Raw genomic sequence first — 22,225 nt, 5'->3', positions numbered from 1 at the left:
CACAAGGGCTTTAATGGGTTTGATATTAGCTATTTCTCATGCTTCGCTATTCACCCTTCACACTTCTCTGCACGGGGCATGAAACACACACACAGCCAGGTCGCGATGTTAACCTTTAAACGTGAACTTAAAGCCCTCCCTTTTTGCCTGTCTAGGAAACCGTTTAAAAAGATTTAAAGCTTGAAGAAAGCAGTTCTTCACAGATTTCTAGGACAATTTTTCCAGCGGCACACCACAATATTTCACACTGACATTATGTGTCATGTACTGAAGTCAATTCAGACACACACAAAAATATGACACATTTGTAAAACTTATTAGTATTGCACCTGTAGATCAAAATCTGCTTTCCTCAGAACACACAAATTTTGCACAAAGAAGCGATAATGGCATATTGGGGCAAGCTCTTGCAAAAACCCCAGAGAAGGAAACTCCCAGTGACATGTGTAAGACATAACCTGTATAGAAGCTCAGCCTTGAAAGTGAAATGAAAGTCTACCTTACTGAGATTTTCTTGGTACCTGTCATTATGTTAGCCTAGGAAAGCTGACGTAATAAATAGAGAGGTGACAAGTCCAAGCAGGTATGGGGAAATCTGTGTGTGTGTGTGTGTGTTGAGGAGGCAAATGGATTCTCAATAAGAGGAGTATTACAAACCTATTTCTTTGCTGTTAATGCCCAACTATTTAAAACCCAAGAGACTGAAACACAACTGCCAAACTATATTATTAAATCATATTCATCAGGTAGGGTTTAGATTTTGGACCCCTTGGAAAGGGGACAAGCAGATGGCCAGAGGCAGAAAAGCAAAACCAGCCCATCACATACATACACATTTATGCGCACTTTGGGCAATTTTGGCCTCATTTCACTGGACATGAATGTCTTTGGACTATAGGAGGAAACTAGAGCAATCACAAGAAACTCACATGAGCGCAGGGAGAACATGCAAACTCTGCACAGACTGAGCTGGGTTCAAACCTGAAAGCAAAGCAGCGATACTTGCTGCTATCTAACAGCACCCCGGTGGTGCAAGAGGGCGTGGGTTTGATCCCCGCTCAGTCTGTGTGGAGTTTATATGTTCTCCCCGTGTCTGCGTGGGTTTTGCTCCCACAGTCCAAAGACATGCTGTTCAGGTTCACTCATAGTGTGTGAGTGACAGAGGGAGTGTGTGTGTTCCACTGATGTATGGATGAGTGACCCATTGTAAGTAGTGTATCTGGCAGTGTAAATCTTCAGGTGCTCTGGTTTCCTCTCACAGTCCAAAGACATACTGTTCTGTTTCCCCCATAGTGTGTGAGTGATAGAGAGAGAGAGAGAGAGAGAGAGAGAGAGAGAGAGTGTGTGTGTTCCACTGATGTGTGGATGAGTGACCCAGTGTAAGTAGTGTATCTAGCAGTGTAAGTCACCACGGTGAGTAAGGTGTGTGGGCTGATAACACTGCGTAGAGTTCATTGGAAGTCGCTTTGGAGAAAAGCATCTGCTAAATAAATCAATGTAAATGAATAACCTGTGCTTGAACACACAGCCCAGGAGCTGTAAGGCACCAGTGCTTCCTGCTGCACCACTGTGCCACCATATGGTTAAGACAACAATCCAGAATAATTCATATGTCCTTCCATGTATTTAATGCAATAATGATCAACGTTAAACACTTGCTATTTTGTTCACTTTTTTTTTAATAAAATGAAAATTCTTGGGGGTTTTTTCAGGCATGGGGGTCATATTCATTGTTAGCAAACTCCTAAAATGCCCAGAGCAATGGCATTTTGCGATAACCTACTGTCTCCCTTAAACATTTACCTCACAGCTGACTCTGACCAACTTCTTGTCCAGGCCATAATGACATCCCATCTGGACTATTGCAACTCTCTCATGTGACCTTCCTGCTACTGCCATCAAACCTCTGCAGCTGATACAGAATGCTGCTGCACAAGTTGTGTTTGACTTGGCAAAGCGTTCCCATGTATCTCCCCTACTCATCTGCATTGGCTTCCTATAGCTGCCCAAATCAAATTCAAGACCCTGGTTACTGCCTACAAATGCATCTATAGAACTGCTCCTTATTTACAAGACTTGATCAGCCGCTACACCCCAACCAGACCACTTCGCTCGTCCACTTCTGCCCGATTGGCGGTCCAGCGCCTCCTGTATTGTTTGTAAATGTTTGTGTACCCTCAAAAAAAAAATGTAGGAAGGTGATCAGGTCTACTGCATCCTGAGTTTTATGCACCTACTTGTGCGATGAACATCAGTGCATAAAGTGGAACGAAACAAACTAGGTTTGCTTAAGAATCACGTCTGCAACTATGTCTCCCTTTCACCTAATGTAATGGACAAATTCTATTTCTCTGAGATGTATGTTGCTTTGGAGAAAAGTGTTCGCTAAATGAATAAATGTAATTGTAAACGTGAGAAACTGGGAATCTGAATTTGAGTAAGCTTATTCATCTAATTTCGAAGTCACCTAAAATCTAAATATCACGGTATAGCAGTGTACATTTAGAAAACCCACCAATACTGATGTTGACACAAGCAATAAAAATGAGCAGGACAGCACACATGCTGTGACCAAGATCTTCCTATAAATATTACACAACACACTGTTCGGCTTCAAAGTAATTGGAGAAACAGTTCTCTATATGGGACAGACTTAACTGCCAAAATAAAGGAAGGGCTTAAGAAAATTAAGAATACAAATCATGGTATAAGGAATGCAGGTCATTCCACATAGCTGTGGTCTTCGAGATAAGTAAGCAGTTAATATTCCTTCATATTTAAGGTCATGTATAAAAATTACCATCACTCAAAAATGAAATCTCGCTGAGTTTGGGAAAGCGTGATCGTTGGGGCTTGTTCAGATTCAAGAGTACCTTCACCTGTTCGGCTTGTTTACATTTCATGAGGATCCACAGATAAAGTGAGGCTGCCATAGAAATCAGACAAAGAGACATCTGCAGCTCTGGGCAACTGTGGAAAAAGTCGAAATTCCTTCAGCTTGATGTATGTGCACTGATGCGAGGAAAACCAGATGAGCAACACCGCATCATTTGCCTGTAAACGTCAATCTAATTCGGGCTGGAAGTTTAATCTTGAACAGTTTGTCAAGAAATTGAAAAAGGGATGCTGCTATGGTCAGATTGCGGTGTATGAACTCACTATTACACCAAAAAATTGACTTTTTTTCATGTAAAGAATCAAAGCTTTTTCTGCCCCAACCCTGTCACAGAAAAAACACAAAAACATCTGTGATAAGGATGGATCTTCACAAGTGCATGTGACACAAATCCTCTGATCCTGGTACACAGTCCTCTTAGGGACATCACAGTCATAAAAAATTCCCTACACAGATTAAACTGGTATCCGGACTGTGTCTGGGGTGCTGATGTTAAACCATCAAACTATTTTCCCTTTAACAGAAGTTCTAGCAGGTGTTGCAACGGTCTAGTGGCAAATACATAACTTGGTATCAGTTGCAATCATTTGTTGTTCGAAGGATAAAGAATGAAATAATGATGGGTGACAATTAAATTATTGAATATGCCATTCAATGAATGAATGAATGAATGACAGTGGATCAGGGTACAGGTCCGGGGTGCAAGGTCGTGGCAGCGCAACAGGTTTGGTGCATGGTGGGTCTGGGGTTCAAACCCTGCTTTAGGTATCTTACGACAGACGGGCATCCATCTTGGGTGTGTCCCTTCCCCCCTTCGGCCTTGTGCCCTGTTTTTCCGGGTAAAGCTCCGGCTCGCCGCGACCCTGCTTGGGACAAGCCATTGTGGACATTGGTTGTTTATGGTTTCTGGCAGGCTCCACTACACTTCCAAGGATCAGGGTGCTAGTAAAGTTGTAAGAATTCATGCTTTCTCTGACAAAGTCAAGCGCACGCACCAAGTGTTACACAATTAAGCTCTTCAACACAGAGAACGGCTCTCCCACTCGCCGCTCATCTTGCACAACTTCCTCAGCTCCCTCTGAGGTCAAGGAGCGGTAGAAGTCAGAAGAGAAAGGAGCTGTGCGCTCATCTCGCAACCTTGCTTGGAGACATGCGCTGACACGGCACCGTTGACTTAGTCGCAAAGTCTCTTTCACAAATGACCTCAGGTAACCAGAACGTGGTCAATGTCCAGCCTCGCTGAGAAACCCAGTGCGGAGCTCTACGTTGGAAAAAATGGTTTACGAAGGGTCCGCAGCTACAGTAAGGAGAAAGTGGCGTGAGGAAGGAGTGGGCATCTTCTTCAGGGGTGTCCACTTGTGTCGGGGATGGGGCGTGAAGTTACAGAGTCCGGCGGAGCTCTGAGGAGAAACTATCTGGAGCAGCAGCGAGGGAGCCCAGTGGTTCAGCTCACAGGTGTTCGCTCGGCTTTCCGGGAAAAGAGGAACAAACGTGGAAAGGGGGCAGGAAGCAAACCAAAGGAGCCTTCGAAGAAAATGGCCTGTAAACAGAGTATAAGGGAAGAGCCGTTGGCTGCGTGTGAGTGCTGCTATTAAAAAGTCCTGGGGAAGGAAAGGAAGGGGAGGAGAAGGGAGGAGAGATGGAGACGAGGTCACAAGCCTAGCCATCCCCAGGGAAGGTCAGGAAAAGCGGCGCGCGCTGGACGCCGCCCCGTCCCTCGCCCCGCCCATCGCCCCGCCCCGCGTCCCCTCGCCCCGCCCCTCGTCCTCTCGCCCCGCCCCGCGTCCACTCGCCCCGCCCCGCTCCGCTCCCTCTGTCCCTCCAGGTCGCCCCTCGGCACTGAGGCTCCCCGACGTCCGTAATGGAGCATCGGGCTGCGCTCGGCTCTCTGCTCCTCGCTGTGCTCCTGAGCTCTGTTGGCGCACAGCATGTCCTACCTGACACAGGTGAGTGCAGCGCACATGATGAAACAGCGGTTCTCGGAAAAGGAAACCTTCCTAGTGCAGCGAACGGTCTCTCTTGAGTCTTGATTCATTGCGTCACTAAGTGTTTTCGATAAATCAGATCTGCGCACTCGAGTCGAATACTACAGACTTAGGGTCTCATGCAATCTTATAAAAAACGATTATGAATTCACAGGTACGTCTCAACTAATATGCTTATTAGCCTAGCGAGTATTGTCATTTTAATGCTAAGTTTGGCTCAAACTCAAAGTGGTATTTCGTAGAGGAAAGCGGGATCGATTGTCCGTGTTAAAAGTGCGCGAATGCGCGTGCCGCGTCCCGTGCGCTTTGCTCGGGAATGACTGTGACGGCGTCGCTCCGTGTGTGTGATTCGCACACTCGCACACACTGACACGCAGTGATACACACTTTCTAACACATCTTTTGCTCCTTTATTATCGCAGAAAGTGAATTTGTGCGCAAACCCGAAGGCGGTGAGTGAGTGGTTCATCCTTTTATTCTGAAGCCCAAGTTCTGTGATTGACACAGTAAAAATAAACTTCAGATGAATTACACATGTAAAATTCTACAAAATTTAAAGAAGGGAGAAAGGTTAAAGGTGTAAAAAAGTGGTTGAGCAGCATCGCAGTTATAGGGTTCTTTTGAGGGCTCAGTTTTTCAAACTTTGTCCTGTTAGATGTGAATGAATATCAAACCCAGTTTTTTTTTTTCTCCTGCAAGCCTGATTCATGGGAAAGACCACAATCACCTGCAGTGCACTTTATAAGTTGGCATTTATTAACCTCTTTTGTTAAAAATCAGCAGGAAAACCAGGCAGAAACAAGTTCTAAGCCAACAGTGTGTTTTTAATGGCTTTGAATCTGGGGAGGGCCAAGCAAACCCTTCAGATTAAATTACCTAGAATTTTCCACTTAACGTCTTATTTCCAAAACACATATCACACTCAGATATCTTGAAACAGGGGTGTCATGGCACTGCAGGTTCAGCCAGTGCCCGCTGTGTGGCAGTTCTGGGATTTGAGCCCTGCTTAGGGTGCCTTGCGATGGACTGGCGCCCCATCCAGTGTGTGTCCCCTCCCCCTTCGGCCTTGCGCCCTGTGTTGCCGGATCAGGCTCTGGCTTGCCGCAGCAAGCGGTTATTGACAATAGATGGATGGATATCTTAAGACAATCATCAACTTGTCCCAAGAGGGGTTACGGCAAACCGGAGCCTAACCCAGCAACACAGGGCACAAGGCTGGAGGGCGGAGGGGACACACCCAGGACGGGTCGCCAGTCCCTCAAAAGGCACTCGCGGCAGAACTCGAACCCCAGACCCACCAGAAAGCGGGACCCAGCCAAACCCACTGCACAACCGCATCAAGTGAGGGATGTTTTCAAACATTAACTCCATTGTAAAAATGAAGAAGTGTTACTAATGTGACAAGTGTGAATACAGTCTGGCCATCAACTCCCAACAAACACAGCAGCAACCAAAAGTCTCCTTTTAACTTAATTTCTTCATAAATTTAAAGCCGTTTTTTCCACTAAGTTACGTTCAAAGCCGAATACACATGTCCTTTCACTTATTAATAGCTTATGTTCTGTGAAAACCTCAGACAACGTTCCATTTCCATCCATTTGATATCAATAAGCACATGTCCATTGCAGAATCACAGTGTCCAGAGCCCATCCTGGAAACACAATGTGTGTGACAGGGTACACCCTAGAAATGCCCAGCACATGGCAGTGTAGCACTTTTATTATGTATTGATTATCTGAAATCTATATTAAAATAAAAACTCACTTAAAATCGCTGGAAATAAAAAAAATAAAAAAATAAAAAAAAAATGTAATTTTCACAACTTCCTATTAAATGCTGTTGACTGGTTGATCACATAAGCATGAGCATCATTCACCAGCCTCTGGGCACTTAGAAAATTCCTTATCGTCCACACAATCAATAGAAGTTTAACAAAACAGATCCCTTCATTTATTTGTTGGTAAGATTATGTAAAATTTGGATATTATGTAAAAACATTGGATACTGCTATTGTACATACAATGAAAAGTCTTTCTTTTAATATTTGCATTAACTTAAAGCACCGTTACAATTGAAAGCAATTAAAAAGTGACTGAAAACAGATACATTTTACAAGCCTCCGTTTGATGTAGATTACTGACTTATTCATCCCATAAGCATGTGTAATGTTTCTCATCTTATTATTTGTCATTAATTTTTAATTGCACATTAACTGCAAATTATAGTGAACACTGAACAGACTATATAATTGTATCCTTTAAACAACTCTCTTCCCCATCCTAGTTGACCTGGGAATAATAAAATAAAGTACAGCCCTATGAAAAAAAAGAAAAAAAAAATTGTCTGTTTGGTGTGATGTGGGCCTGACAGTTTTATATATGCGTGCATATACATATATAGATACAAACACACATATATACACACTTATATACATGCTCACTTAAGTACCTCATGTTGTCATTGATTACTGTCATTCAGGAACAAGAGACACAAGCTGGAAAAACTGTTGAAGTGAATTAAATGTGAGCAGTCCTATACTACTCTTTTTTTTTTTTTATTATTATTTTATTTAAGCACGGCACAAAATACAATACAAGCAAAGTAAACAAAGACAGAGTCCGCTTTGATTTAATTTTTTTACAATTCCAAATTGTTGTAGGCTTTTACATCTGTTTTAAAGTGTTCAAACGTACACACTCCTTTTCCGTCTCTATTCTGAGTGCATTTTACTGCCAACTAATGATTGGACTGCGAAATGAAAAAGGGGCTTTTGCTCCGCAACAGACGAATGTTTTACGGAAAATTTAAGTAAAAGTAAATAAATAAGCTGGAAAACGTGTGTGTTTAAAAATTCGTACCTGGCGTGCGTAGCAGAAGGCGGGAGCGTATTGGCATTCCGATTTGTCGGACTGGAACACAGGGCAAGTCAGAGAGAGGAGTTGAAGACGAGGCCAGCAGAGTAAACAGATGTTCGCAAGCCCTGTGGTCTTCTGGGAATTGACAGGATCCTCCTGACCAGGGCATCCGAGCTTCTCCCTGAGCTCCGAGGAGGCTCTGGAATCAGAGAGCACAATCTGTTTCATTAGCTGGAAGTGTTGTTCTCTCCCTGCTTGCAGCATAGCCTGATGTTACGAGACAGAAACCATCAGCAACCCACTTTTTGGCCATTGCAGGCTTGCCTTAACACTAATTAAGCTCTTGATCTTTCGTCATTATGGTTCAGCCTAATAGCGTCAGTTTATGATGCAAAATAAAATTAAATTGTTGGCCATTAAGCACCTGCCTAAGACTCCATTACTGTGATTGCAGTGTTTATTTTTCCCTGTTCTCCGACATTTCTACCGTTTTCTACGAAAGTCAGCCAACGCATTCCATTCGTTGACCTTTAATTCCATGTTTACCTTTTCGTTGCGCTTTTTTGTGAGATGTAGCGTTAAACGGATCATTACGACATACCTGTTCTTTCTTCACATTGTATCCTAAGGGTATGTGGCGGCACGGTGGTGCGAGAGGATGGGGGTTCGATCCCCGCTCAGTCTGTGTGGGGTTTGCTTGTTCTCCCCGTGTCCAGATGGGTTTCTTCCGGGTGCTCTGGTTTCCTCCCACAGTCTAAAAACATGTTCAGCTTCACTCAGAGTGTGTGTGAATGACAGAGAGAGTGTGTGCGTTCCACTGATGTATGGATGAGTGACCCATTGTAAGTAGTGCATCTAACAGTGTAAGTCACCGTGGTGAATAAGGTTTTTGGGCTGATAACACTACATAGAGTTCATTGGAAGTCGCTTTCTAAAAAAGTGTCTGCTAAATAAGTAAATGTATGTGTGGATGGATAAATGTAATTAGTTCTCTGTCCAAGCAGAAGCCATGGGAGGGAAGTAAATCTACTTTTCTGTTCGAGAGACTGACGAGACGGCTCATTTGAGTTACTGCGGGCGACTCTCATCCCTTGCTGGAGCCGGAGTTTAACACCCCTGCCGTTCCTCATGGTCGTTAAATATGTGACACTTCATTTTCTCCCCTAGTCATTTCTGTAAATCTATGCGGGACATCACGTTTGATACAATACATCTGCGTTGCCGTTGGATGGAGAATTTATTGGTGACCCACAAAGTTCATTGGAGAGCCACGTTTCCAGCGCAAGAGCCCAGCCAACTGAACTGTAATTAGAGGGAAGCAGATGCCTTGAGTTATCTACTGAAACAAGTAGTCCAGACATGGTTTACAGCACACAGAAATGGCAAAGCTATATTAAGCAGGAGTTAAATTAATGCAGGATTATGGTGATTTTTAAATGCACACTGTCTTGTGTCCTAGTCCTTGCATAATGAAGCGTTAGGGAAAGACAGCCCAGCGCTTTGCAAGCGGTATCTGGGGCGACTCCAGAACCTACCTGGCTTCCTGAAGCATAGCTGTTATTGTCCTGTGAGCCCAGACTCCGTTGCAGCTGCTAAATCTTTCTTACTCACAGGCGGGGCATAACTTGAGCTTAAAAAGTTAGATGGTTTTTAAAAAAATTAGTGTAAAGCGCAAAAACGTTTTGTTTTCCGTCACCTTTCGTGTGTTTTCAGTTTTTCTCTGGATTATGGTTATAAAACACTTTCGGAGTCAATATGAACTACCCGCATGCTGGTGTGTGTGTGTAAGATGGGGGTAGAGTGTTCAGTGCAGGAGCTCATCAAAGTTTAGTGTACAGGCTCAGCCTGGAGGACATTCATCATCTTCTTGCTTCTGGTCCTTATTTTATGAGCACCTTAATCCCTCTCCACACAGACAGCACACTTTCCGGATCTAAGCAGCATATAAAGGCAGGGAGCTTCCCCTCCCCACACTATTCCTGCCTTCCTCCAGGGGTCTTCCTACAGTCCATCTTCTCCTTGACTATGTGGTGTTGACAAATGAACGTTTATGCCAGGATGCAAAGCTGTCTAAACCCAGCCCAGTGTGGCACAGGCTACTCCAAGGCTGGGTTTTCCTCTTCTTTTGTCTAGTCCAAGTATTGATTTGTTTTCTCATTTCCATTTGTTGTTACAGTACCTTCAGCTTGTACCCACACACACACACACACACTGTCTGAAGCCGCTTGTCCCAAGTGGGGTCGCGGCGAACCGGAGCCTAACCCGGCAACACAGGGCGCAAGGCTGGAGGGAGAGGGGACACACCCAGGATGGGACACCAACCCGTCATAAGGCACCCTAAATGGGACTCAAACCCCAGACCCACCGGAGAGCAGGACAAAGCAACTGAAAAAGTTGACCTTCTAGCAATTGTTGACCCAACTGGGTAATTTTAGTGGAGCAATTTAAAGGCAAGTACCTTACTTGAAGGTACTACAGCCAGAGGTGGGGTTTAAACCTATGACTATGGGGTCCCTCCTCCGTGAACCGCCACCTTATCGTGGTGGAGGGGTTTGAGTGCCTGAATGAGTCCAGGAGCTATGTTGTCTGGGGCTACATGCCCCTGGTAGGGTCTCCCATGGCAGACAGGTCCTGGATGACAGACGAGACAAAGCGCGGTTCAAAAACCCCTTATGACAAAAAAATCAAGGCGTCCGTTTACCCCGCCCGGTATGGGGTCACCGGGGCCCCACCCTGGAGCCAGGCCTGGGGGGGGGGCTCGCATGCGAGCGCCTGGTGGCCAGGTCTATGCCCACGGGGCCTGGCCGGGCTCAGCCCGAAGCCACAACGTGGAGCCGCTCTTCGGTGGGCTCACCACCTGCCGGAGAAACCATAAGGGGCCGGTGCGTTGTGATTTGGGCGGTGGTCGGGGCCGAGTGCCCGGCCGACCCAAACCTCGGGCGCCAACTCTGGTTTTTGGGACTTGGAATGTCACCTCACTGGCGGGGAAGGAGCCTGAGCTGGTGCGGGAAGTTGAGAGATACCGTCTAGATATAGTCGGGCTCACTTCCACTCACAGCTTGGGTTCTGGAACCACTCTACTCGATCGAGGGTGGACTCTCCACTATTCTGGCGTTGCCCAAGGTGAGAGGCGGCGGGCTGGTGTGGGCTTATTAATAGCCCCCCAGTTCAGCCGCCATGTGTTGGAGTCTACCCCGGTGAATGAGAGGGTCATCTCCCTACGCCTTCGGGTCAGGGAACGGTCTCTCACTGTCGTTTGTGCTTATGCGCCTAGCGGCAGTGTAGAGTACCCGGCCTTTTTAGAGTCCCTGGGGGGCGTGCTGGAAAGCGCTCCCACTGGGGACTCTGTCGTTCTACTGGGGGACTTTAACGCCCACGTGGGCAGCGACAGTGATACCTGGAGGGGCGTGATTGGGAGGAACGGCCTCCCTGATCTGAACCCGAGTGGTGAGTTGTTATTGGATTTCTGTGCTAGTCGCGGTTTATCCATAACGAACACCATGTTCATGCATAAGGGTGTCCACCAGTGCACTTGGCACCAGGACACCCTAGGTCGGAGGTCGATGATCGACTTTGTAGTCGTTTCTTCTGACCTTCGGCCATATGTCTTGGACACTCGGGTGAAGAGAGGGGCTGAGCTGTCAACTGATCACCACCTGGTGGTGAGTTGGATTCGATGGCGGGGGAAAAAGCTGGACAGACCTGGCAGGCCCAAACGCATAGTGAGGGTCTGTTGGGAACGTTTGGCGGAGGCCCCTGTCAGAGAGGTCTTCAACTCCCACCTCCGACAGAGCTTCAACCAGGTCCCGAGGGAGGTGGGGGACATTGAGTCTGAATGGACTATGTTCCGCTCCTCCATTGTCGGTGCGGCTGTTCGGAGCTGCGGCCATAAGGTCTCCGGTGCCTGTCGCGGCGGCAATCCCCGAACACGGTGGTGGACACCGGAAGTAAGGGATGCCGTCAAGCTGAAGAAGGAGTTCTATCGGGCCTGGCTGGCTCATGGGACTCCTGAAGCAGCTGACGGGTACCGACGGGCCAAACGGAGCGCGGCTCTGGCAGTCGCCGCGGCAAAAACTCGGGCTTGGGAGGAGTTCGGTGAGGCCATGGAGGAAGACTTTCGGTCGGCCTCAAAGAGATTCTGGCAAACCGTCCGGCGACTCAGAGGGGGGAAGCGGTGTTCCACGAACACTGTTTACAGTGGAAGTGGTGCGCTGCTGACCTCAGCTGAGGATGTTCTCGGGCGGTGGAAGGAGTACTTTGAGGATCTCCTCAATCCCTCCGACACGCCTTCCGTAGAGGAAGCTGAGGCTGGGGACTCGGAGGGGGACTCGTCCATTACCCTGGCTGAAGTTGCTGAGGTAGTCAAAAAACTCCTCGGTGGCAAGGCTCCGGGGGTGGATGAGATCCGCCCCGAGTTTCTCAAGTCTCTGGATGTTGTGGGGCTGTCTTGGCTGACACGCCTCTGCAGCATCGCGTGGAGTTCGGGAACGGTGCCTCTGGACTGGCAGACCGGGGTGGTGGTCCCTCTTTTTAAGAAGGGGGACCGGAGATTGTGTTCCAACTACAGGGGGATCACACTCCTTAGCCTCCCTGGGAAAGTCTATGCCAGGGTACTGGAAAGGAGAATCCGACCGATAGTCGAACCTCGGATTCAGGAGGAGCAATGCGGTTTTCGCCCTGGCCGTGGAACACTGGACCAGCTCTATACCCTCACTAGGGTGTTGGAGGGTTCGTGGGAGTTTGCCCAACCAGTCCATATGTGTTTTGTGGACCTGGAGAAGGCATTCGACCGTGTCCCTCGTGGCATCCTGTGGGGGGTGCTTCGGGATTATGGGGTTCGGGGCTCGTTGCTACGGGCTGTTCGTTCCCTGTATGACCGGAGCAGGAGCTTGGTTCGCATTGCCGGCAGTAAGTCAGACCTGTTCCCGGTGCATGTTGGACTCCGCCAGGGCTGCCCTTTGTCACCGATTCTGTTCATTATTTTTATGGACAGAATTTCTAGGCGCAGTCAGGGAACGGAGGGTGTCTGTTTTGGTGGCCGCGAGATCTCGTCTCTGCTTTTTGCGGACGATGTGGTCCTGTTGGCTTCATCAAGTCAAGACTTGCAGCGTGCACTGGGGAGGTTTGCAGCCGAGTGCGAAGCGGCGGGGATGAGAATCAGCACCTCCAAATCCGAGGCCATGGTTCTCAGTCGGAAAAAGGTGGATTGCTCCCTCCGGGTTAGGGGGGAGTTGCTCCCTCAAGTGGAGGAGTTTAAGTATCTTGGGGTCTTGTTCACGAGTGAGGGAAAAATGGAGCGGCAGGTCGACAGACGGATCGGTGCGGCGTCCGCAGTAATGCGGTCATTGTACCGGTCTGTTGTGGTGAAGAGGGAGCTGAGTCGTAAGGCGAAGCTCTCAATTTACCGGTCGATCTACGTTCCTACCCTCACCTATGGTCATGAACTCTGGATCATGACCGAAAGAATGAGATCGCGGATACAAGCGGCAGAAATGAGTTTCCTCCGCAGAGTGGCTGGGCGCACCCTTAGGGATAGGGTGAGGAGCTCAGTCACCCGGGAGGAGCTCGGAGTAGAGCCGCTGCTCCTCCGCATCGAGAGGAGCCAGTTGAGGTGGCTCGGGCATCTGTTCCGGATGCCTCCTGGACGCCTCCCTGGGGAGGTGCTCCGGGCTTGTCCCACTGGGAGGAGGCCTCGGGGCAGACCCAGGACACGTTGGAGAGACTATGTCTCCCGGCTGGCCTGGGAACGCCTTGGGGTTCCCCCAGAGGAACTGGAGGAGGTGTGCGGGGAGAGGGAGGTCTGGAGTACTCTGCTCGGACTGCTGCCCCCGCGACCCGGCCCCGGATAAAAGCGGAGGAAGATGGATGGATGGATGGACTATGGGGTCCAAAGATGATTGGTTTAACCACGACGCTACTAGCTGTCCCCTACTAGCCAACCCTTCTTTTGAAATGCTGTGTTCTGACTTAAATTATTGATTAGCAAAGCCATTGCAAAACAACATTAGAAATGAGCTCATTTCAAAGTGTTTCTCATTTTTAGTAAAGTATCACACTATGTATTGACCATGTGATGACTTCCAAATGTTCCAGTCTCTAGGGCTAGACAATATTAAGTACATTAAATGCCTTGAGAGGGAGGTGCGGTGGTGCAGTGGGTTGGACCAGGTCCTGCTCTCTGGTGGGTCTGGGGGTCAAGTCCCGCTTGGGGTTCCTTGCAGCGGACTCAGTGTGTCCTCTCCCACTCCAGCCTTACGCCCTGTGTTGCCGGGTTAGGCTCCAGCTCCCCGCGATCCCGTATGGGAGAAGCAGTTCAGATGATGTGTAAATGCCTTGAAAACATAACAGCTTTTTACATTTACTCCATCTGCTCATATTTTATTTCAGGAACTTGAAATCAGTTCTTTGTGTTTTAATGGGTGGTTTGTTCCTGCTATTATGGGTGGCGCGGTGGCACAGTGAGTAGCGCTGCTGTCTCACAGCACCTGAGTAGTGTGAGAGAATGTGGGTTTGCTCCCTACCCAGTCAGTGTTGAGTCTGCATGTTCTTCCCATCTCTGTGTGGGTTTCCTCTGGGTGCTCTGGTTTCCTCACACAGTCCAAAGACATAGGTTCCCCCATAGTGTGTGAGTAACACAGAGAGCATGTGCGTTCCACTGATGTATGGATGAGTGACCCAGTGTAAGTAGTGTATCCAGCAGTGTAAGTCACCTTGGTGAATGAGGTGTGTGGGCTGATAACACTACATAGAGTTCACTGGAAGTTGCTTTGGAGAGAAGTGTCTGCTAAGTGAATAAATTTAAATGTACTATCATTGCTCCGAAGGACAGGACAGGAGACTGGACTCAGCTGCAGGTGCTGTGTTTATTAAGGCGCAGCGGGTTTGACCAGGTTCTGCTCTCCGGTGGGTCTAGGGTTCAAATCCCGCTTGGGGTGCCTTGCGATGGCCTGGTGACCTGTCCTGGGTGTGTCCCCTCCCCCTCCAGCCTTATGCCCTGTGTTGCTGGGTTAGGCTCTGGCTCGCTGTGACCCTGCTTGGGAGAAGCAGCTTCAGACGATGTGTGTGTGTATTTATTGAGGGTGAGATGACAGAATGGGCGAGGGTCAGCCGAGGTACAGATGTTGTCCAGGGGAAGTCACAATGCTCAAAACCCAGAAAGACGAAAGCACGTGGTCAGGGAGCCGGGATGGAGCGTACGGAGGAACAGGAGCCAAGAGGTGCGGGGGAGGGGCGCAGCGCCTGGGGTGTGACAGTTATGTCGGAGACACTTTTAAATGCACCATTTCATACAGTCTAAAGCCTACATACAATTTCTCACACACACACACACACACACACACACACACACACACACACACACACACACACACACACACACACACAGAAACCGCTTGTCTCCTAACCCGGCAACACACAGGGCGTAAGGCTGAAGGTGGAGGGGACGCACCCAGGACGGGTCGCCAGGCCGTCGCAAGGCACCCCAAGCGGGACTCGAACCCCAGACCCACACATAAGATTTCATTCTTTGCGACTTTCCAGGGAAAATATTTTGCCATTGTCTGTTACAACTGAAAACTCACATACAGTAGAGTAATAGGCCAGCAGTTTCAGTGGTAAGAACAGATGTATGTATATGGAACCGTGTATTGTATTGAGCTTCACCAGGATACACACACACACACACACACACATACACCTAGTCTCCAGGAATGTAGTGGTGCACTCCACCCCAACATACTCCTCCACCTCTCGTTCACCTTGCTCTGCCCCTCCATCAGAAGCCCCGCGTCGCTCCCAAAACCCCTCGTTCTTTGATCCACATCTGGAGTCTCTCTGTCTCAGAGCTGCGGCTTTGAGGTAGAACTGGCTGCTTCGGTAGCGACTTGCTTTCCGCCCAGGAACGTTTTAGGAGGTTTCGCGAGGCCTGTCTCAGCTCATCTGTGGCGCCACTTCCCATTAGTTATTTTTGTTGTTTACTCATTTCGCCTGAAGCCTTGCACTCTGAGCTCCCCGTTCGCCATCGTTTCCTCCCTTTTTTTCCTACCCCCTGTATCCCATCTCCAGCTCTCCCTGGTCAAATTTAATGGTAATGACAAGGTGGCGTTTCAGCGAGGATGGAGATGAAATGAGTGTGTGCGTGTGTGTGTGCTGAAGGGTGAGGGAGAGAGGGCGTGATGAACACCTTTCAAAATATGGAAAAAAATGAGATGGCTTGGAAGCATTGATGTATGTTACCATGGTTACCTTTTCCGTTGGCCTTTGTGATCTGATATACATGCTTACATCTGTATTAAAGTCATTAAATCATTTTATTTCCCTCAATTTCGCTGCCCGGAAGCAGGTCAGTACATCATTTCTACCTTTTCTTCTAATGACACATTGGATTCCTCCAGTTTCTCGCATTTTCCTTCCTGTAAAGTAACCTTTGTGATTCATTATGGCTGTTTACATTTATTCATTTATCAGATACTTTTCTCCAAGGTTATGTACAACGATGCGCTACGCTGAGCTGCCTACAGTCATCCACCCATCTATACACTTGATTAGTGTGGAACAGAGACACACGCTGCAGGCGATTTAGAGTCGACACGTCATCTAAAACACATGTCTTCGGACTGCGGTAGGAAACCTGAGCATCCGGAGGAAACCCATGTGAACACATGAGATCATGCATGCCCCACACAGACTGAGCAGGGACCAAACCCATGTCCTAGCACACCGTCCAGGCGCTGCGGGACGCCAGCACCGCCTGCAGTGCCGCCACGCTTCCCCGTTTGCATCCCTGGGTGTAGTTCGATTATTTGGTTTATGCAGTAGGCAAGGGGCAGTGGGTCCAGCAAAGCATTTGCAAGCGAACAAGTGTGTGCCGGATTTGTTTTCCACATTAACACAAGCGTGCCTTTGGGCAATGCTTTAACCCAATCCGGCACGTACCGAGTTTGAGTCGGAAAGCCGCGCCTTTGAGCGTGACTCTCTCCGATTGGTTCCCAGGCTGTACCCTGTGTCTCTGAAGTTTGCCAAAAAGCAATTCTTGTGCAGCACGATGGAGCCATGTGCAACGGACAGTGGTGTTTCTGGGAGATAGGCCACACGAAGGCATTTTATCACTCCCGCCGTGCTGTGCCGTAACATGTTTTGGATTAATTATTTGCACTGGCGGTTCTCAGTGCTTCTGATTCTCGGTCTGCCCTCTTTCACTGAATAGCATCCACCTGTCGATGTGGGGACAATGCAGCAGTATGTTTTAGGCGGAGTTTATGGAGTGCTGCCGCACAGCGAAAAGAAAGTGCTGGCAGCTGAGTTGCACCAACAGCACCAGCTGGCGTTTGGAAATGGCTCTTGGAAATTGTACGAGCGGTTCGTGATTGAAAATCGTTTTAATCGGTTTTGTAAGCTACAAAAATGCAAACGTTCCAAATCCTCATATTTTTCATTTTTGTCCTTCAACTCCCTGGTATTTCCATACACCGCTTCCAAGCTGAGATTTACTTTTGACGGCGTTTAGGATCCTTCCCGCTCATCTCTCTCCCCCTCTCTCTGTCTCAGTGTCCTTCTGCTGCGAAGGAGACGTCTTGTTCCTGCTCGACTCCTCAGGAAGCGTCTCCTCTTACGAGTTCTCCCGCATGTTGACCTTCCTGTCCGAGCTGCTGCGCCCCTTCTCCCTGGGGCCTGCAGAAGTGCGGGTCGGGCTGCTGCAGGTCAGCACCGTACCGCACCTGGAGTTTGGCTTTGAGGCGCACAGCACGCAGCAAAGCCTGCAGGAGGCTCTCCGGAACACCAGACAGCTCAAGGGAGACACCAACACAGCGGAGGCCTTGAGGTTGTCGCATCGCCGGGTTCTGAATCCGGGCGCACCGGGCGGTGCCCGGCCGGGAGTTCCCAGGGTGGTGGTGTGGTTGACCGATGGGGTGCAGCCTGGCGCTGTAGAAGGGCCCATGGCAGAGCTGAGGCAGGACGGTGTGGCAGTGTTGGCGGTCTCCACGGGGCACAGCAACTACCAGATGTTGCGGAAGGTTGTGACCCCGCCCACTGACGCTCACCTGTACTTTGTGGACATTGATGACATCAGCATCATCACCAAGAGCCTCAGAGATGCTATTATTGGTGAGCAGGGAGGGGAGAAAGGAGCGGGAGGGTGTGAAGTGACTGGGAGGACTTTTGAGAGAACTTATGGAGGGGGTGGGGCTAGATGTGTCTGTATTACATTTAAGTACCCTTATAGGTACGTTGGCACAGAGACCGAATATTCAAATTGTTATTATAAAGAGTTAGCGGCTGTGAATTGCCAAAATGCACCATACATGTGACACAAAAGACAAATGCACACAGTGAGCATTTGCTCCAGCTGATGTTGTGCTCATGGGCATGTAAGCTATTCTGGGAAGGAGTGACAGGTAGTTTAACTTTACTGAGATTTTTCCATTTTCTGTATCCTTTGGCCTTCGGGGTCCAGAGCTGATTCGGGCACAGCGGCTGCAGGTCCGGGATGTGACCTCTCACAGCGCCATGCTGCAGTGGAGGCCCATCCTGAGTGCAAGCACAGGCTTCTATGACGTCCAGTACGGACCAGTCTGGACGCCAAACGAGGTCGTACCGTGGAGCGCTGGCACCAGTCCTGGCACCAGTGCCAGCCTCTACAGCAGGATGACCCTCTCAGGGGATACCAGCTCAGCAGCCCTCGTGGAATTGAGGCCGAACACAAAGTACAGAGCCACACTGATTCCACGCTCAAGTCTGGAGGTCCTGAAGCCCCTCAATGTCACCTTCACGACACACCCTGGTAGGAGTGTTAGGTAGACTGCTCATTCTCCTCTGATTTTCAGATGCTTTACTCCAAAATGACTTTTTATAAAGCTGGAAAAGGGTTCGAATCAAGTTCGTTGTTGAACGGTACGGTCATACACGCCGAGACCTTAACCCCGAACCTTTCGGTCTCCGATCGACCTCTTAGACCGGTAAATGACAGACTGACCTTGAATCGGAGAAGGTGAGTGAAACAGGAGGAGCGGGGGGAAAAAAATTATGACCATGTGCTTTCAGAAGTCCTAAGTCCAGCTGTTGTCACGGTTTCTGAGTTGGGGACCGAGAGCGTGAGACTCAGCTGGGGGCCGCCGCAGCCAAAACTGGTGCAGCAGTATCAGGTGGAGTACGCCGCGCTGCCTGGCGGAGCAGTCCAAACTGTCACTACGGATCGACACCGGAACTCCACGGTGCTGACCGGGTTGCAGCCGGACACGCAGTACCTGGTCACCGTGGTTGCGCTGCACACCTCCGGCCTTGAGAAGGCCATGTCCATCAAGATCTGCACTGAGGAGGGTGAGGATGACGCCCTGTGCCTTTTAATGTTTTGCGACTTTTGAACATCCCCATAAATTTTAACTTTTTCCTGTGCTCTCCACCCGAAGAGCTTCCTGCTCTGGCAGACCTGCAGCTGACAGCGGTGGGAAGCGACTCGGTCCAGGTCCATTGGAGGGGAACAGGGGATTCGCTGCGTGGGTACTGGGTGAGCTGGGAAAAAGGCCAGGATGGCCATTCGAGCCATGCGTCTCTCTACCTGCCCCCCAGCTCCCTTTCCACGCTGCTCACTAACGTGGCGCCCAGCGGCCGCATCTGTGTGTCACCGGTGTACAGGACAGCGCGTGGAGAGGGGCTCTGTTGCACCGCGCAGCTCTGTTCAAGTATGATACTCTAAACTGATCCTTTGAAAACCTACTTTACAACACTCCATGAAACATTGAGCTGATTCTAAATATATAGGCCACGCATCAAGGGTGCAAGGGTGTCGTGTCAAGTTTTGGGGTAAGAGGCTACGTCCCAGGGAGTTTACCTGAATACCTCTTAATGAAGTTGCCCCATTCTGCAGCATATGCGTATCCGCACACACAGTGTTTCAACATGTCCACGTTCATGTATGAGTATAAATGCGTGTTTATATACTTGATTTGTAGGTTTTTGACACAGACAGGGGCTCCCTGTAATTTCCTATCAATGCCACGTGATTTTCGACGCAGTTAAGCTTGTTCGCAATGGAACAGGACGCATGTGACTCACTGGTGGATTTCTGCCTGTGTGCCCCTTACCCGTGCCTGACAGATGCAGCGCACAGGGAGTATGGCTGTTACAGCAACCCTTGATGGTAATGGAGCCCTAGAGACAGAATGTGGAACGGAAAGCAGCTGGACAAGTCAAAAAGGGAAGTGTGGGGACTCCGCAGCTGGGAAAGCAGACGAAGCCGCCATCTCCTCCTGCACCCAGATGGGGATTGATCCCTGTCCAACCATCTGATTATATGACTGGACCCATAACCCAAGATCTTTGATAAAAGCTGCTCTACAGTCAGGGCCATGGACCGTGGTGATCTTCTCACAGCTGCACATCCCAACTCCCAGTGATTCCGCAACTCTTTACCGAAACATCGTCTTCACCATATCCATTGCATAACAGTGCATTTTACTCACAGCTCATTAATGCTTTTTGCTTTCGGCGTAAGAAAGGTAGGAGCGGGAACATTTAAACTGCATTTCAGCCACTTTGGTTGTGTTTGTAGCAAAGACGTCGATTTCAAACTATTAACCTAACAGAAAATGGGAGGCTCTGTTCATTTAGTCTGTTTCACAACGTGATATTTTTCAGCTGAGTTCTCATTTGTATGTGATTTGAGGACCTCTTCAAACAACACACTTTACATTTATTCATTTAGCTGACACTTCTCTCCAAAGCGACTTACACTGTTAATCATAACTAAGCTACAGTTATTTACCCATTTGAACAGCTGGGTAATTTTTTTGGTCGAGCGATTTGGGAAGGGCGGGGCGGGCTGCTCAAGGGTACTACAGCCAAAGGTGAGATTCAGACCTGCGACCTTCAGGTCCAAAGGCAGCAGCAGCTCTAGCCACCACACCTTGATATGCTGACATGTGTGATAGGACAGGCTCGGTGGAAACGAGTCCAACAGAAGCGAGAGGGGGACCTGGGCGAATGAGTAGTTATCCATTTGCTTTTCCCTTTTCTCCAAAGCAACGTGGATACCACAAAATGCTTTGCAATGCACATTTTTACGTTTCTAGATAGATTTCAGGTGTACCAGGTTGAAAAAAAACTGAACGTTTGAATTCCCAGCTTTTGTCTCACTCCTTAACCACTACGGCACTGTCCGCATTATTAAATAGAAAACTTATTTTGATAATGTTGTTATTGTTGTTGGATATATCTACATCTTAGATGGAAAACAGGCTCAGACCAAAGCATTTATAATTTAGGTGGGTTATTTAGAGCCTCTGTTTGTCCTGGAAGCTCCTCAATGGGTCACGAACACGTGGAATCTGGGTACTTACTGCTCACTTGCGCTATTTGATGTGTCTGCTGCCGCCCAGTGGCCGATTGGCTGAACTGCAGTGTGCGGCAGAGCGCCACAGACCCAAAAATGTAAAAGCGACCCATAAATAAGATTTCAGAAATTCACAGATATAATACTGGCAATTGCAGGGATTGTTAATAATGCAAATAGTGTATTTAAAATGTAGCACATACTGACAAGACGGCTATATCCACTTTTAATTATTTTTATATGTGATTTGGTGATTTTGTCAGGGACTAAAAATGTGGCTTAATTTTTTTAAATGATTACAACACAAATCCTGTTAAGTTTCATGTGAAGAATGGGTGTATATATCTTTTCAATAAATTAAATTTGCTGTTCTAATGAAATTAGATGTGTGTGTTAGATTAATCAAAAGAAAAGACAACTGTATGCTGAGTAAATCACTGGAAGGTCACATTCTGTTACCCTGCTTTACTGAGCCGGTCTAGCGGTCACAAACCCGGGTGAGAATACCTTGAGTTGATGCCTGATGCCCTTCCTTGTGGAATTTTAATCAGCGTTCCTGCACTTTTCCTTGTTGATGTTCATCAGTCAAATGCAGAGTGCCTGGAAAAGGTAGACAGTGGAGTCTTGTTTGTTTCTATCAGGGACAAGTGCCTGGAAGAGCTGTGCTTTTTTTGAGTTGTTGTGTTTTTCCTCCTGCTGTCCAGAGCCCTGTGCTATGTTTGTGTTCTTATGTAAAGCATCACTGTTCTGCCAAGATTGCACCTTCTTACTTGTTTGGATAAATTCAGTTCGGGGAACCACTTGTCCAACTCCTTACAGTAGCTCGTTTGATCAGTATGTAATTGGGCACTGTGAATAGTGTTGCTGTGCCTCACAGTACCTGGGTGGTGTGAGAGGACAAGGGTTTGATCCCCGCTCAGTCTGGGGCGTTTGCATGGTCTCCCCATGTCTAAATCTTTATCTCAATATCGATGATTCCTAATCATCTTTCTAGTAATTTTTTTTAAAGATACATGTAACTGTTGGAGTGAGGCTGCGGTGGTGCAGCAGGCTTGGCCCGATCCCGCTCTCTGGTGGGTCTGGGGTTCGAGTCCTGCTTGGGGTGCCTTATGACGGACTGGCATCCTTTCCATGGTGTGTCCCCTCCCCCTCCAGCCTTGCG

General features: G+C 48.4%; 1 protein-coding gene across 1 annotated transcript; it reads left to right on the top strand.

Annotated features, from left to right (window-relative positions):
- The first annotated feature begins 4,724 nt into the window (after positions 1-4,724).
- Positions 4,725-22,080, top strand: LOC108922720 (von Willebrand factor A domain-containing protein 1-like). The gene is made up of 6 exons (XM_018733029.2): positions 4,725-4,842; positions 17,283-17,840; positions 18,190-18,516; positions 18,777-19,052; positions 19,142-19,414; positions 19,830-22,080. Exons 1-6 carry the CDS (start codon positions 4,758-4,760, stop codon positions 19,868-19,870), a joined length of 1,560 nt encoding a protein of 519 aa, XP_018588545.2. The 5' UTR covers positions 4,725-4,757; the 3' UTR covers positions 19,871-22,080.
- The last annotated feature ends 145 nt before the right edge of the window (positions 22,081-22,225 follow it).

Source organism: Scleropages formosus, chromosome 2 (assembly GCF_900964775.1).
Source record: "Scleropages formosus chromosome 2, fSclFor1.1, whole genome shotgun sequence".
Taxonomy (NCBI): Eukaryota; Metazoa; Chordata; class Actinopteri; order Osteoglossiformes; family Osteoglossidae; genus Scleropages; species Scleropages formosus.
Note: the sequence above shows the minus strand (reverse complement) of the source record. Positions and strands in the feature narration are given on the sequence as shown.